This window comes from Hylobates moloch, unplaced genomic scaffold, assembly GCF_009828535.3.
Source record: "Hylobates moloch isolate HMO894 unplaced genomic scaffold, HMol_V3 SCAFFOLD_1, whole genome shotgun sequence".
Taxonomy (NCBI): Eukaryota; Metazoa; Chordata; class Mammalia; order Primates; family Hylobatidae; genus Hylobates; species Hylobates moloch.
Window position 1 is genome coordinate 156,638,199 of NW_026652276.1, and position 16,274 is coordinate 156,654,472.

General features: G+C 38.5%; 1 protein-coding gene across 2 annotated transcripts in view; it reads right to left on the reverse strand.

Moving 5' to 3' along the window:
• The window catches only part of SCIN (scinderin), a 96,928-nt gene that overhangs the window by 12,918 nt on the left and 67,736 nt on the right, over positions 1-16,274 (reverse strand). For both annotated transcript variants that reach the window (XM_058435366.1, XM_032760410.2), the window contains exons 6-11: positions 15,297-15,429; positions 14,797-14,885; positions 13,840-14,055; positions 11,421-11,542; positions 4,438-4,528; positions 131-301 (exon numbers count right to left, since the gene is read on the reverse strand). In XM_058435366.1, coding sequence (XP_058291349.1) covers positions 131-301; positions 4,438-4,528; positions 11,421-11,542; positions 13,840-14,055; positions 14,797-14,885; positions 15,297-15,429 — 822 coding nt within the window. The remainder of the gene's footprint in view (positions 1-130; positions 302-4,437; positions 4,529-11,420; positions 11,543-13,839; positions 14,056-14,796; positions 14,886-15,296; positions 15,430-16,274) is intronic.

Sequence of the window (16,274 nt, forward strand, 5' to 3'; positions counted from 1 at the left end):
GAACAGTGGATTAATTATAGAAATGAAGAGAGTTTATTTGCCAAGTTTTTAAAGTGTAATATTTGCTGATGGCTCAGGTCCATTGGGAAGCCCATAACTAGGGCATGTTTTATGGAATGCATGACATTACCTCCACAATTCTGGTGATAGATGCCAGGTTTCTCCGGACTTGAAAGAGGCGTGTAGGGGGAGCAGGTGCCTGACCTCCTTTCTTTGATGTTCCATTCTTGTAAATAATGAGCGGTTTGTCTTTGAACAAACTCAGCAGGTGAACAGGCTCTTTCCCTTGGGAGACTCGGATCTGATGGGGGAGAGGGGGAATAAAAGAAATATAATTAAGAGTGCTGTGAAAGAAGGCTTTAGTTCCAAATGTGTTCTTATGTTGTCTTTTTGAAAATAAAAAATAAAAAGTCACGAGCAGGAGGAATGATGATTAACAGAACATATAGGTTAATGATAATCAATTTTCCCTGTTGACTTAAGAATCTTTTGTTATCACAGGCACGGTGTCCGTGAGTAGTTTCTTGTCAGGGGAAACATCACCATGCTCCAATACTTTCTGTTTTTGAAAAGTATGAAGATGTGAGTCTGTTCATCTACATCTCCGAAAGAGAAAAGGTAACATCAAAGTGCTGTTGTCTGCAACCTTATGTGAAAATCATTCTTCTTTCAAGGGCGCCAGTGACACAGATATTTACAGAGGTACTAGAATCTCATGTGTTTTGGATCTGGTTCAGAAGGTTAAGAGATGTGCATTCAAATGCTTCATAACATCAGATGACCCCAAATCATACTCATTATTTCTATATCTCTGTATTCGTAAAATAAAAAAATTACACACACACACAAAGATTTCTATGCAAGCATTAAAAACGGGCAAAAATAAACAGAATATGTTTTCTACTTTTTAACTTACCTATAGAAGTGTAATAGTAGATATGCTCAATATAAGAAACTTTAAAAAATACAATATAAAGACTTTTCAGAATGAGGAAATTGAAAAAAAAGGGAAATTATTTGCTTGATTTTATTTATTGGCCCCAAATATTGGATTAGAATTTCCTATTTCTCGCACAAACTATTGATGCATTTACATAAAGAGTTCAAATTTCATGTCAGTCTCTCATTGTTTTCATTTGTTCTGCCCTATGTTGAAATTGAACCATCTCACTTCCCCTGGTTTGTCTTTTTCTAGAAGCCAGGTGAATGGGAATGCTGATGCATGTACCATTATAGGGAGGCCGAAAGGCATTGAAAATAATTGACTTCATAAATATATTTCAATTAGTAGGCATTCAAATAAGTGAGCAGCAAATTATGGAAATGTTTTGTCAGTTATAGTCTCACAAATACCTAAAACTGTTAGCTTAGCATTTCATATAACATGGAGAAAACTTTAATTGCCAACATGAGAGAAAGGGAAACACTGATTAAGGCCCATCCCTTACTGTCAAAGGAGAATAAGAAAGAAAAAAGGTTGATTAAAAGATGTTCAATATGGTTAATATATTCTACAAAGGAGCGTTGAAAACCGCAACTTTCGTTTTTTCATGCATTATTGTAAGCTACTGCCATCTAGTGATTAAACTAAAAATTACCATTTTGTTGACAATTTAGGATTCAACTGGCTAACAATTCATGGGAATTCATTAATGGAGTGCATCAAATATAGTACTATGAAATATGAAATATGTAAGACAGTGCATATCTTCAAAGTTTTTTAATAGTTTGGTACGTAATACCTTAAAGATCAACTAAATTCCATAGAATTGAGTGCATTTAAAGAATTCAGTCATTTCATTAACTTATTAATTAAAAGTAGCAAGTTAACTTATTTTTAAAAAGTTAATATGCACCTTTAAATTTAGATTTAACTTGTTTTATGTATCTACTAACTTGTATCAAGATGGAAAGGAAACCAGCTGGAAGACCAACTTCAGCCTCCACATCTTACACTTTATGTTCTAAAGTGTCTAACTTGCCTCTCTATTTAATTATTACATTAAAATAAGCAATTACACACTTACAAAGATTTGAAAACAAAACAGAAAAACCCTTTTGTACCATATAGAATCTTAGCTCCCTTGACACCAGGAATGAGGAAGTTAAACAGGCACAACCATGTAAAGGGAGTGTTTAATGCTGCTGTATCAGAAACATCACTGCATTGGCCAAGTAAGCACCTGCTTTCAGTTTGAACTCTAATCTGTAAGATGCTTTTCCCACCAGATGGGAGCAGATGGCTTCTCAAAAACTGGCCAAAGACAACAGGCAGGCAGAAAACAGGCAGCAGTGTGCGCAGCTCCAGCTAGGAAGACGCAGGGAGTGAGAGAGAGGGAGAGAGAAAGTTCCAGCTAGCTGTAGGAAAAAGGAACAAGCAAGTGCCCTCTCACAGAATGAACAAGAAAGCAGACAGACACATTGGGGCACACTAGAGGAAAATAGGGTCTCCTTGAAGTCTTTATGTCAGTTATACAGTAAGGGAATTTAAAAAACAAAGACCCAAAAACTTTTTCATGGTAACTAATAAGGGTCCTGAAACAAGTAGCAGATACTCCACCATAAATATAAAAGGAGGAGCAGTTGAACTTAGGAGAGTACAGAAGGTTGAACCGGGCTAGAAACAGCAGTTTCTTAGACACAGTGAGGAGATCTAGAACTAGACATCGATATTATCTGACATTGTATAACATTTAAAGTTTTATAATAAATAAAGCAGCATATTGTCTCTTCCTGCCCCTTTTTCTCTATCTTAATCTCTGTCTCTAGATAGAGATAGATAAGATAGATAAGTTATAGATAGATAGATATAGATATATCTCTATATAGATTAGATATACTAAAAAGTTGTCTCATTTATAATTACATGAAATTTTCATTTTGATTTTGGATTCAGTCATTCTCGACAAGTAATTTTTTATTTCGGAAATACCCAAGTAAAAAAATAATCTCTCCTCCCTCTCACGCTGTCCTCTCCCTTGCCCTTCCTCTTCTCTCCTCCTTCTTACTTGTCTCATTTCTTCCTCCATGATTTCCCTCTCTTCTCTTCCCTCTCCTCTCCTCCTATCCCTTTTCTTTCCCCTTTCTCCCTATCTTTTCTCTTTGTCCCTCCCATTTCTGTTCATCCTTTCTCCCTCTCCACCACTTCCTCCTTCACTTTTGGGTGTTGGACTTTGTTTCAGTAAAGATTCCGGTACCTAAAAGGGAAATATAAGGACCCATGCTATTTTATCAAGATTTATTTCTGTTTACTTGTGCAAACCATAACTTACGCATGTTTATGATTTGAGAGTGTAAGAAAATGCACCTTTTTTAACCTATTAATTAGAATTGTTCATCTGTGCTTGTTCTGTACTGGTGTATTTATTTCCCATTGTTGCTGTAACAAATTACTATGATTTAGTGGCTTAAAACAACACAAATTTATCATCTAACAGTTTTGGAGGTCAGAAATCTGAAATGAGTTATGGGGCTAATTTAGTAACTGGGCCAAAATCTGGAATAACAATTTAGTCACGGGGCTAAAATCAAGCTATTGCAGGGCTATAGTCCTTTCTAGAGGCTCTAGGAATGAATCTATTCCTTGCTTTTTCTGGCTTCCAGAGGTTGCCCATACTCCTTTGCTGGGGACTCTCTTCCACCTTCTTTTTTTTAAATTTTATTTTTAAATTGATTAATAATAATTGTAGATATTCATGGGGTACATACAATGTATAGTGATCAAATTAGGGTAACTAGCATAACATCATCTCAAATATTTATCATTTCTTTGTGTTGGGAATGTTCAATATCCTCGTTCTAGCAATTTGCAACTATGTAATATGTAATTGTTCCCTCTACCCTCAAAGCTAGCGATCGCTGGTTAGTCTTTCCCATGCTGCATCCCTCTGACTCTGTCTGGCTTTCTGTTTTACTTATAAGGACCCTGGTGATTACACTAGGCCCACCCAGTAATCCCAGATAATCTCCCTAGTTTAAGATCTGCTGATGAACAATCATAACTCCATCTCCGATCTTAACTCTCCTTTGCTTTGTAACATATCACACTCGCAGGTCCTGAGGATTAGGACGTGAACACCTTGGGGGCATTATTCTGCCTACCGTAGCTGTTGAACAACAGCTGGAAACAATAATACAGGTAAAACCGTTTTAATGTCAAGCGACTATCACTGACATAGGGTGTGATTCTAATGGGAAGATTCTTTTGGAATCTTATGTCTGTTGATAGTTTTTTGTTGTTTTCGTTTGCTACCTCCTTTCCAGAATCTGAGAGAACTACTTTGAAATGAGAGTAGGAATATTTGAATTTCAAAATGAAAACACAGTTCATATCAAGAAAATGTCAAATTTCTATCCCAACTTGGGAGGGAGCTATAGCTATCCATTGAGCTAGCAAGACTTAACTTGTGTGAGTTTTGGGGGTAAAAATATCCCAACCTGCACAGCCTGTCCTCCGAGGGACCGATCCAACTGAACAGTCAGGAATGCAGATGTCGTCAGCTCATCTCGTGTGGCATTTGCTCCTTGCCTAGAGGAATGAAAGTGAAACGAATTAGCTTGCCTTTAAGTTTTAAGATTGTCGCATGTAGGCATTGCAAGCAGAGACAAGTTATTATGAAAGATCAAGAAGAAGCGAACTGTTTTAACATGATATGAGCTGTTAAGCTATTGTTTTTGTCAAGATATCTAACATTTAATTGTCCTATGTGTTGTCTAGAACTGAATATGGTAGGCATTTTTATCTCCATTTTAAAGAAATTGAGCTTTTGCTCCTAACATAATTTAGCTAAGTAATTGGGTTCACCTGATTTTAAGTTGGAGCTGCCTGTTTTTTAGAAAACACCTCCACATGGATACATATGTAACAAACCTGCACATTGTGCACATGTACCCTAAAACCTAAAGTATAATAAAAAGAAAAAAAGAAAACACCTCTACAGTGAAAAATAATCCATCTGAGATGAAAATACGAGCCAAACTTATTAGGTTGAATGTTAGGGGCATTTTGTCTTTCTTGCCTTTTTTTTTTTTTTTTTTTTTTTTTGAGACGGAGTCTCGCACTGTCACCTGGGCTGGAGTGCAATGGTGCGGTCTTGGCTCACTGCAACCTCCGCCTCCCGGCTTCAAGTGATTCTCCCGCCTCAGCCTCCCCAGTAGCTGGGATTACAGGTGCCTGCCACCACACCCGGCTAATTTTTTGTATTTTTAGTAGAGATGGGGGTGTCACTATGTTGGCCAGGCTGGTCTCAAACTCCTGACCTCATGATCCACCCACCTCGGCCTCCCAAAGTGCTAGGATTACAGGCATGAGCCACCGTGCCCAGCCAGCATTTTGTCTTTCTATGAATATTTGGTGAGCATGAACCAAATGTCTGTAACCCAGAAAAATCAAGGAAATAATAATGAGAAGTAGACAATGGAGAGGCCCCATTTTGTCATCTTAGCAATTCCATAAGGAATTATTTATTATTATTATTATTATTATTTGAGACAGAGTCTCACTCATCACCCAGGCTGAAGGGCAGTGGCATGAACTTGGCTCACTGCAACCTCCGCCTCCCAGGTTCAAGCAATTCTCCTGCCTCAGCCTCCTGAGTAGCTGGGATTACAGGTGCTAATTTTTGTATTTTTAGTAGAGACAGGGTTTCACCACGTTGGTCAGGCTGGTCTCAAACTCCTGACCTCAGGTAATCCACCCACCTCGGCCTCCCAAAGTGCTAGGATTAAAGGGGTGAGGCACTGTGCCCTGCCCACCATAAGGAGTTATTAATAAGGCTGTACAAGAGGCTAAACTTCCAGTACTCAGATAAGGGTCAATCAACATGTCCAGTTCATTTGTAGCCTCTCTTTCTAGGGTAGCTTGTGGCTGTTAACTCTGTGTCACCTTAACCTGTAAAGCAACTTGTGGGAGATCTGCTGTTTGATGAGCTTCTAGGGAAGACAATAGAAGAAAAAAAACAAAGCCCCAAACATGGTAAAAGCACTCATTGAGCATTATTTATTTTTAGCCAGCTTTCCCATTTCTATCTGACTAGTGGTTAGCTTAGCAGCAGGAATACTAAACTTGGATTTAGACTTTGAAAGTCAACTATTAGATTGGTGCAAAAGTAATTGCTGTTTTTGATATTAAAAGTAATGGCAAAAGCTGCAATTACTTTTTTTTTTTTTGGAGACGGAGTTTCGCTCTTGTTGCCCAGGCTGGAGTGCAATGGCGTGATCTAGGCTCACCACAATCTCCGCCTCCCAGGTTCAAGTGATTCTCCTGCCTCAGCCTCCCGAGTAGCTGGGACTACAGGCATACACCACTATGCCCAGCTAATTTTGTATTTTTAGTAGAGATGGGATTTCTCCATGTTGGTCAGGCTGGTCTCAAACTCCTGACCTCAGGTGATCCACCTGCCTAGGCCTCCCAAAGTGCTGGAATTACAGGCGTGAGCCACCACGCCTGGCCTACCCGCAATTACTTTTGCACCAATCCTAATACATCTTTTCTTCTAAAACCTTGACAGTAAACTGTTCCATACTCGGAACAGATTAAAATAACCTGCCACCTTGGGCAACACACACACACACACACACACACACACACACACACACACACACCACACATACACCCCAAAGCACTGGGAACAGGGTGTGTATCTTATCACAGAATTTTCCATTGGACCAGCATAGGCAAATGGTTGATGTAAAAATGTTCTACAGAGGAGTGCAAAAAAAAACATGCACACAAATGTTGATAAGAAAATAAAAAATGCTTTCCCTAATAAAGGAACTACTAAAAACGTAGTGTTTTAATGTCAATAGCCTACGTTTCCCAAGAGCCTATAATGCTAGCCAACACATCTGTGTGCACTGGAAGCACAAGGTGAGGAGTTACACAGAGCTGCATGATGATGGGCCACCGCAGCGTCTGTTATCATGCATTATTTCTTTGTCACATCTGTGGTTTCCTGAGTTCTCACTTCCAGCTGTTGTTAAAAATGGCTGCTTTCCATTTTGCTTTTATTCTGGAGGGAAGAAATCCAACCACCGAACAGACAATATTACCCAACTTTTGTCTTCATTTTTCTCCTTGTATTTTTTTGGAGTATTTCAACTAGCAAACCTGAAAAACATCACTAAGTTCTGCCTCATGACACCCTGAACAAATACTTCTCTATTTGTCTTAAACCTCTCTTCTGGATCCCAAGTACCATACTGCCATCCACACAGATTCAAGTATTCCACTACAATCAAGAAATAACACAGTAGCTCTTTGTTTCTAATTTTGAAATTGTATACTGAACAAGAAAAGCAATCTACTTTGACATATTTTTTCTTTATAAACCTGTGGTGGTTGTTGCTCATTAAAGATGAGTGCTGTGTAAAAATGGGAGTTACCACTTCAAGAGATTCACGGTCATCTGTTCAATTTTAATTACCTGTTATTTCAGATAAAAGATCATTGCTGAATTTATTTTTGTCCTGTCATTTCAGAATACAAGTGGTTTCATAACTGATTTAATTCTAGTTTCTCACCTTTAACTCTGCCTCTTGGACTTAACCTGTTTATGTCGCTGTATTGAAATTATCACATAAACTGGAAAGTTGTTTAATTTGAAAGCCAGTCTTCAATGGAACTGCTTATTTTTTGAAAGCCTCTTCACTATCTTTACGGAAGCTTTTGAAGTTCCACAAATCATACAACACTAACAAACTTACATACTTCACATCCATGATTTCAAATGGCAAAGACTCACAAGAGGACTCTTAAGTATCTAACTTACATTCTTGATATCCCCCCAATATATACATTCTTATGATGGAAATGTTGAACATTTCAAATTGGAAAGAAGAAAACTTTAGTTTTCTCCAGCCCCATTACAAAGACAGTAACTTTTACCAATGTGGTGCCTTCTCTTTCTCTTTTTCCTTTTGCATTTTTTTACAGTGTGGGCCAAACCTGTCTTCCTAAGATTTTTAATCTCAGGAAATAAAACACTACCCATTTATGCTCAGACCAGAAACCCAGGGGTCATCCTCCACTTTGTCTTCTCCATTCCCCATTAACAGTATTTCTGGTGCCAATACCTTAACACCTTGCAAATTTGTTTCATTCTTTCCTTCCCTGTTGGCACTACACTAAGTTGCCACATCTTGCAGCTGGATTATTGCAACACATTCCCAGTGGTCTTCCTGCGCTAGCCTTCCTCCACCAGTCCATTCTGTACATGTCAATCAGAATAATTTATCTAAAATGAAAACCAGGCCAGGTGCAGTGGCTCATGCCTGTAATCCCAGCACTTTGGGAGGCCGAGGCGGGTGGACCACTTGAGGTCAGGAGTTCAAGACCAGCCTGGCCAACATGGTAAAATACTCTCTCTACTAAAAATACAAAAAATTAGCAGAGCATGTGGTGTGCGCCTCTAATCCCAGCTACTCAGGAGGCTGAGGCAGGAGAATAGCTTGAACCCGGGAAGCGGAGGTGGCAATGAGCGAAGAGTGGTACCGCCGTACTCCAGCCTGGGCGACAGAGTGAGACTCTGTCTAAAATAAAATAAAATAAAATGAAAACCAATCATGTAACACCCCATACAAACCTTTGAGTGACCCCCAATGTCTTAAAAATAAAGTTTGTCCTCTTCAGCATGGTTTATGAGGCCAGTTACAATTTGGCTCCTTCTAATTTCCCTCATTTTATCTTTTGCTCCTTAAATGTTCTCCAGCCGTACCCTATGATGGGTAGATTGGAGCACACTATTTTCCTGCATTTCTTGGAACAACTTCTCTATTTGCCTGCCTTTCTAGCTCCCACTTCAATGTCACTTTTTCCAGGAGCCTGTCTTAGTTCATTTTCTGTTGCTTATAACAGAATACCTGAAACAGGGTAATTTATAAGGAAAAAGAACTTATTTTTACAGTTATGGAGGGTGAGAAGTCCAAAGTCAAGAGATCACATCTGGTGAGGGTTTTCTTGCTGGCAAAGACTCTGCAGACTCCTGAGGCAGTGCAGGTCATCACACAGTGAGGGGGTTGAGTATGCTAGCTCAGGCTTCTTCCTCTTCTTATAAAGCCACTGGTCCCATTCTCATGATAACCCATTCATCCATTAATGAACTCATCCATTCATGAGAGCTATCACCTCTTAAAGGCCCCATCTCCCAATACTTCCACACTGAAAATTAAGTTTCAACATGAGTTCTAGAGGGTACAAATATTTAACCAATAGCCTAGGGGTATGGTGGAGGGTCTGTATGCAATTATCCAAAGATCACTCAGCTTGATCTTACATAAAATCCTTTATATTGCACTAAAAATACCTGTTAATCATCTGTTTCTCATTACGTATAAGCTCCTGAAGGCACGGGTTATAGTTTTCTTTCCACCACTGTATCTCCAGAAATTAGTACAATGCTTGGCACATAACGTGCTCAATAAACACTTTCAAATGATACAAGAAATAGCTACTATTTAAAACTTAAATTTAGCATTTAAAATTTGTAACCTGATTTATTCTATTTTAGTATGTCCACATAGGCATTTATATGGGTTGCAAATTGTTAATTCCTCAAAACACTCTTTTGCATTACTTGCTTAGTCTTTTTTCGTTTAATCTAAGTACCACAATCAATTATGTTTTTCATATTCAAAAGAGAATTAAGAGGAAGACCATGAAATAAAATGCAAAAAAAGTTAACTGGAAATAATTAATTTATCCCTATAAATGCCATGATTTTGTTGCATAAACACTTTAACACTTTTCTGAATTAAAATTTTAGAAAACGAAATTGCAAAATAAGGACATACCTACCTGGTATAGATATACTCAGGCCTTAAAGAGACCAATAGATTAAGATTTAAAATGTTGCTTTACCAGTTACAACAGCTGTGACTTTGAGTTAAATTACTTAACCTGTCTAATCTCCCCTGCTCCACTCTTTTTGGAAAGAAATAAAAAATACAAGGAAACATCTGGCACTTTGCCAGTGAAAACATTCTGCTCACAGAATGGTTGCTATTAAGATGACATGTTAACCGCAGAGCTAAACAGCTAAATGCATTCATCTAGGGCAGCAAATGGAGCGACTGTGGCGTCAGAGATGATCCTGGGTGCGGTGGTTCACACCGATGTGGTGGTATAGATTAGAATCTCAGGACTCCCCCCCAGCTGAGATTTTGATTTATTTGGTGTGGGTGAGAGCATTTGGATTTATGAGAAATTGTCCAGGTTATTCCAATATGCAGTCAGTGTTCTAAACCACTGCCTGAGGCAGTGCCTGTCAACCATTAAAGTGCATATGAATTACTTGAGGTGCTTGCTAAACTGCAGGTTCTGCCTTTGTGGGTCAAAGGTGGGGCCTGAGAGTCTACATATCTAAGAAGCTCCCAGGTGATATTGATGCCTCCAAGTTCTCAGACCACTCTTTTGGTGTCATCCCATCTCCTGAACTTGACTGGGCTCAAGGCACTGGGCAGTGTAGATGACCAGACTATAGGGATGCATGTGACTCTGTCTTTGTGTGTGAGGTTCACCAAAAAGAAATGTCACCATATCAGCAAAGGACTGAATGCGTCTATATTCTATACACCTATTATAGGTTGTTATCACTATGTAGGCAAAGGTAGGCGTCTGCCCTGCCTTTGTACCTTACGCCCACATTTCTCTGCTTGAAGATCTTTCTTAAGAATTGTTTTCTTTTTTCCAGCCATCTTAGCAATATTCTATTCTTACCTGATTTCACTTAATAAACAGTTAGAGAATTTCACATTATATAATTTGTTGCAGAATCCCTATCCCTTGACATATCCTGGCATGGTGTATGCACATAAATTACTTGGTTGGACATTGGATCATTTCCTCCTTGAGCAGGGCATTGGTAAATTTAGACTTCAATTAACTCAAATCATCATGCAAAACCATGTAAGATGAAAACACAGTTGCATATTTTTTCCATTATTGTTGTGAATTTAATGGAAACAAGAATAAGAATTGCATCAAGTTGAGGTATCAGTGGAATCACAAATTGTATCTCCTACAGGTTTTGCCATATTGCAACTTTGCAGTTCCAATTAGGATGGACCTCTGTGAATTTTAACCATAAGAAGCCATGGTACCTGACACTTGCTGTTGCAGTGTTAACCTGCATACAAGATGAGATATTCAACTACATATCCACTAGGAGAACATCACTGGTTTAGGATATCAAAAGTTTTTTCCTAGACTAGATAGCATGATCTTTATATAACTCCTGCTCCCTGTGGATGGCAGCTGCAAAACATAGTCAAAATCATGTAAAAAGAAAATACTATATGCACGCTATACAAATCTCACTGGGGTGATTATAGGATTATTCTACCCCATAATGCATAGAATTTAATACTTTGGAGCAAAATCTGGCTCCTGTGGAACCCGAGATCTTTGCCCGATACAAACTCACCACGTGTAGATAATCTGTCCTCTGGGATAGGTGTAGAGTATGATGTAGCAGTCACCACCATAGAATTCACCATATGAGTTTTGGTCAACTTGGATCCTACCATTGTTTTCTACACGCCAAATCTGGAAGGAATGGAATATACACAACAAATTACAATTTTCTTGATCTAATAATATTTCTCATAAGCTTTAAATAATTTTTGGTTCGAATTTATTATTAAACAACTTTTAAATTATTTTTAACTAGTTTATAAATCAAGCAAAGGAAAGAAATTGTTATCAATTTGCCAATTTAATGAAATTTTAACTATTTTTATGTGTCTTTTGCTTCCTGTACAGTATTAAGCTCTGTTCTGAGCCTGTTGATTAATAAATACCTATTGTTTCATCTACTAGTGGAAATAACATGACACTCCAGTGGAATAAAAAATTGCAAGATTCAGCTCAGAAATATATATCTATTTTATAGTAATTTTTTTCTTCAATTATGAAATAACATATATATATATTTTTCCCTGTGCTTTAAGATAGGAGACTATTATTTTCCCAGGCAAGACTTGATAGACTGTGACCAAATACTAAAAATGCTACAACATACTGAATGTTTGAGTCCCTCCACGATTTATGTTGAAATCCTAACCTCCAGTGTGATAGTATTAGGAGGTGGGACCTTTGGGAGGTAATTAGGTCATGAAGCTGGAGCCTTCCTGAGTGAAATTAGTGCCCTTATAATCAGAAAGCTCCCTAGCTCCCTTTCCACCATGTGAGGATGCAGCAAAAAGTCTATGAACCTGGAAGTGGATCCTCCACCAAACACTGAGCCCATCAAAACCTTGAGCTTAGACTCCCCAGCCTCCAGAATGGTGAGAAATAAATGTTTCTGCTTAAACCCCCAAACTACGGTATTTTTGTTATAGTAGCCTGAACAGACTAAGACCATGCCAATAATATGACTTCTGTTTTTAAAAGGTGCCATCCAGGTATAAGACTGAAATGTGATGATGGCATAAAAGCAGGCAGAACCACTTTCATTCTACCTCCTCGTCTTCAGCACAGATTAGAGACCCTCCAAGTTGGAGAGATGGGAATTGTAGATGAAACAGGAGAGTAACAAATGAAGGAGAGGCTGCCAGGCCCTGTGTGTGTACATGCAAGCACACACACACACACACACACACACACACACACACACACACACACTTGCCTAAGTTCTCGGTTGGGAAGGGAAGACTCTTTGCTTTGAAATCTGAAGATGAGCAAGTGGACAGGAGCAGTGCAGTGCTTCTAGAGAGAGGCCACTCCATACTATCCTAGTGAGCAGAAGCCTTAGATCCTAGAGAGAGCACAAGATCCTAGAGAGAGTCCCCAGATTTCAGCAGCCCTGGGATGGCACAGGAGAAGGCTGCAGCCGGGACACAGCTGGTGCTGGGGACCAAGTTTGCCAGGAGGGCTGAGCTCCAGCAGGAATGTCTGAGCAGGAGACAGACGCAGACCCAGAAGTCGATACCCCTCTGACAACAGCCATGAAGGACATTTGTGACCTCCCTTGGCACTCCCTACTCTCCAACACCCATGCTGCTTCATGTCTTTGAAAAGAGGAAAAATTATTTCACTAATTTCTTGACCGTATACTTTGCTCCAAGAATTGTGGTAAACCCTAGGAATATAAAGATGAAATATTTAATTCCTGTCCTCAAGGAATTGATGAGAGGTCTAGGAGAAATCTGGCAGTAAATGAACAATTCTGTGGTAGGTATATGATAAATTCTGTGAAAAATATCGCTAGAGGTTGAGCACAGAGAAAGGCCACTTCAGCGCTGAGGGAAGCCTTCTCAGAAAAGGTATGGCTTGTGATTTAACTGAGTTGCCAATGAGGCGTAGGAACATTAGCTAGATGGCAGAGGGGAAGTCAGTCCTCAAGGCAGTGGAAGGGTGAAGCTAAGAGGAGGGAAAGGGTCAAGGGTCCAGCTGAAGATGGATGCTCTCAGGAAGGCTGTGGAGAGCCATTAAACATGTATAAATATATGTAGATATACAGTTATAAATATATATGTATATATACACACAGATATATGTGTATATACACATTTATATATGTGTGTGTGTGTGTGTGTGTGTGTGTGTGTGTGTGTACACATTTCTCACTCTGTCACCCAGGCTGGAGTGCAGTGGTATGATCTTGGCTCACTGCAGCCTCCACCTCGCAGGCTCAAGTGATTCTCGTGCCTCAGCCTACCAAGTAGCTGGGACTACGGGTGAGCTCCACCACACCTGGCTAATTTTTGTATTTTTAGTAGAGGTGGGGTTTCACCATGTCGGCCAGGCTGATCTCGAACTCCTGTCCTCAAGTGATCTCCCCCGCCCTCCCCCCACATACACTGGCATTAATGGGCTTGACGAAAACAAAAACAGGTAAATACCTCCACTTTGCCAGAACCATCATCCACCATATTGTGCTGGGCTGCCATCTGCGGAGAACTGTGTAATTCTGAGACATCAAAGGGAATTTGTTTTATTTGAGCCACTTTCTCTGTGACATATACTTTCCCGAAGCCATCACTCTGATCTTTATCTCTCCAGTCCTTAAAGAACTGTTTGAAGATTGGTGTTTCACCTCCTTCTGGAAGAACTTGAATCTGAAATTTAAAATAATAATAATAATAAACAGGAAAAGAAATTGAGGGAAAATATGAATCTGGCGGTGGAGACAGAACTAAAGAAATGAAAAATTATCCTGGCTTAGCTATCAAGCTCATATAATTCAAAATTGCTTTTTCTCACAACTAAAGTAATTGCCACTGAATTTGAATATTTGAGAGAAGAATCAAGTTCTTTAATATGTTACCTCTGCAGTAAAATAAGTTTGTCTTTCTACATAAGGTTCACAAGAGATCTGTGAGCTGGAAGAAATTATCTTATTGTGTTCCTTGTGCGGGGACGTAAAAATGAGGAGAGTAGATGAGGCTGAGAGATTCGGAAAGGAAAGGAGTAATTAGCCAGGGTCTAAATTGATTTTGATGAAGACAAATATCATCTGGGTTTCAGGCCAAGTCTGCACAACTTGCTCTAAGGAATAATAACTCATAAGTGCTCTTAGCTAAATCTACCGTGGTTTACTACCTTGAATTAAAGGCTGTTGAGGAAGTGAATGGGCAGCTCTATGGAAAGTCTGATGTGCAGTTTCTAAAAAATTCTAACCCCCCCCACACAGATAAAGAAGAGGGACATGTGACACCAGATTGCAGCAGACAGGCAGGTGGAGAATCACTTCACATGCAGATGTTACTTTGACCCCAACTTTTTCATGGGTTCCATGGACATGTCATGAGCTCCCATGTTTTTCTATTTTGTTCTAGCTGGTTCATTTCCACACATACTTGGGTATTCTTGGAATAATTCATTTGCTGTAGAAATTCTTCAGCTGTCTTCATTGCAGCCTTCCTCTCCTGGGGATTAGCATCTTTACCTAAAATACAAGGTAAATTAAAGAGAAAGAATTTCAGAGAAGGAAGACAGTCTATGATTAAGAAATACTTGTGTACCATAATAAACACAATTATAATTCACGTTAAATACATCAGTGAAAGAATAGCAAAAATTTCCTGGTACATTAAGTATATTTAACAATACAGGAAAGAGCGTTATTTGTAAAATAATTCTTTTTACATTGCCCAAATGCTTTTTTTTTTAACTCCATAATCCCTGGTACATGATGTTGGTAGGAGGAAAATGGCTGCATTTTATCTGAGACGTTTATAGATTAAGTCTTAATTAAAAGGTGGGCCTTTTTTAAAAAATAAAAACATATATTTTATTTACCCTTATAGAGGAAATATCTATAAATCTGAAATACAGCATCGTCAATGGAATTTTTTACCTTTCCATACAAAAATTTGTTTTGCAGCCCCGTGGTCCAAAATAAAGCATTCTTCAGAAAGCAGCATTGCCATTGAGAAGGGGTTTTCTTCTGCCACCACAGTCACTCTCATGGAGCCACTTGCATCTGAAACCTAACATAAAAACCATGACCTCCGTGTTTTCATTTGGGGATGATAAGGATGTTCTATAATTAGATTTTGGTAATGGCTGTACAACTCGATAAATGTAATAAAATAAAAAGCATTGAATTGTACACTATAAATGCATGAATTTTATGGTGTATAAATTATATCTCAATAGAACTGTTTCAAAGAAAATGAAAAGAATTCACAAGACTAATTATACTCGAATTTTTTAAAAAGTCCTTTGGGGTAAAGGAACTACAAATAAAAAGTTAACTTTTGACACTGTGCCTAAAATATCAGAAAAGAATAGTGATAATAATAATGGCTGAGGTCTATTCAGATGCTCTTATACTAAGCATCACGTAGTTAATTTTACATGATTATTTCTTGTACATTTTAGAACAATCTTTTCAAGTAGGTAATAGTCTTACAAACATTACATACACACAAGAAGATGAAGTTTCAACATTCATTCAGTCAACATTTACTATCTACCATATACCAGTCACTTTGCTAAGGAAGGTATTGATACAGTTTATGGATAAAGATTTTTTTCAACATAGGTCCTGCAATTTAAGTACACTTTGTATAAATTATCAAAGTAAATTTCTTCTGTCACATTTAGAAATGACTACAGACTATTAAAACAAATTTTTAAGTGGTCTTACAAAATTGAAAGTGATATTCATGTGCAGGTTAGGATTTACTGGTTTTCAATGGCCAACTTGTATGCTACAGTTTAGTTACCAATTATACAGATTCCAGAGCCCTCCCTAGATCAGTGGTGGAGTTTTGCAGGACCAGGGAGGAGTTTGAATTCTGTAGTTTTAGAAAATGCCCTAGGTGATTTT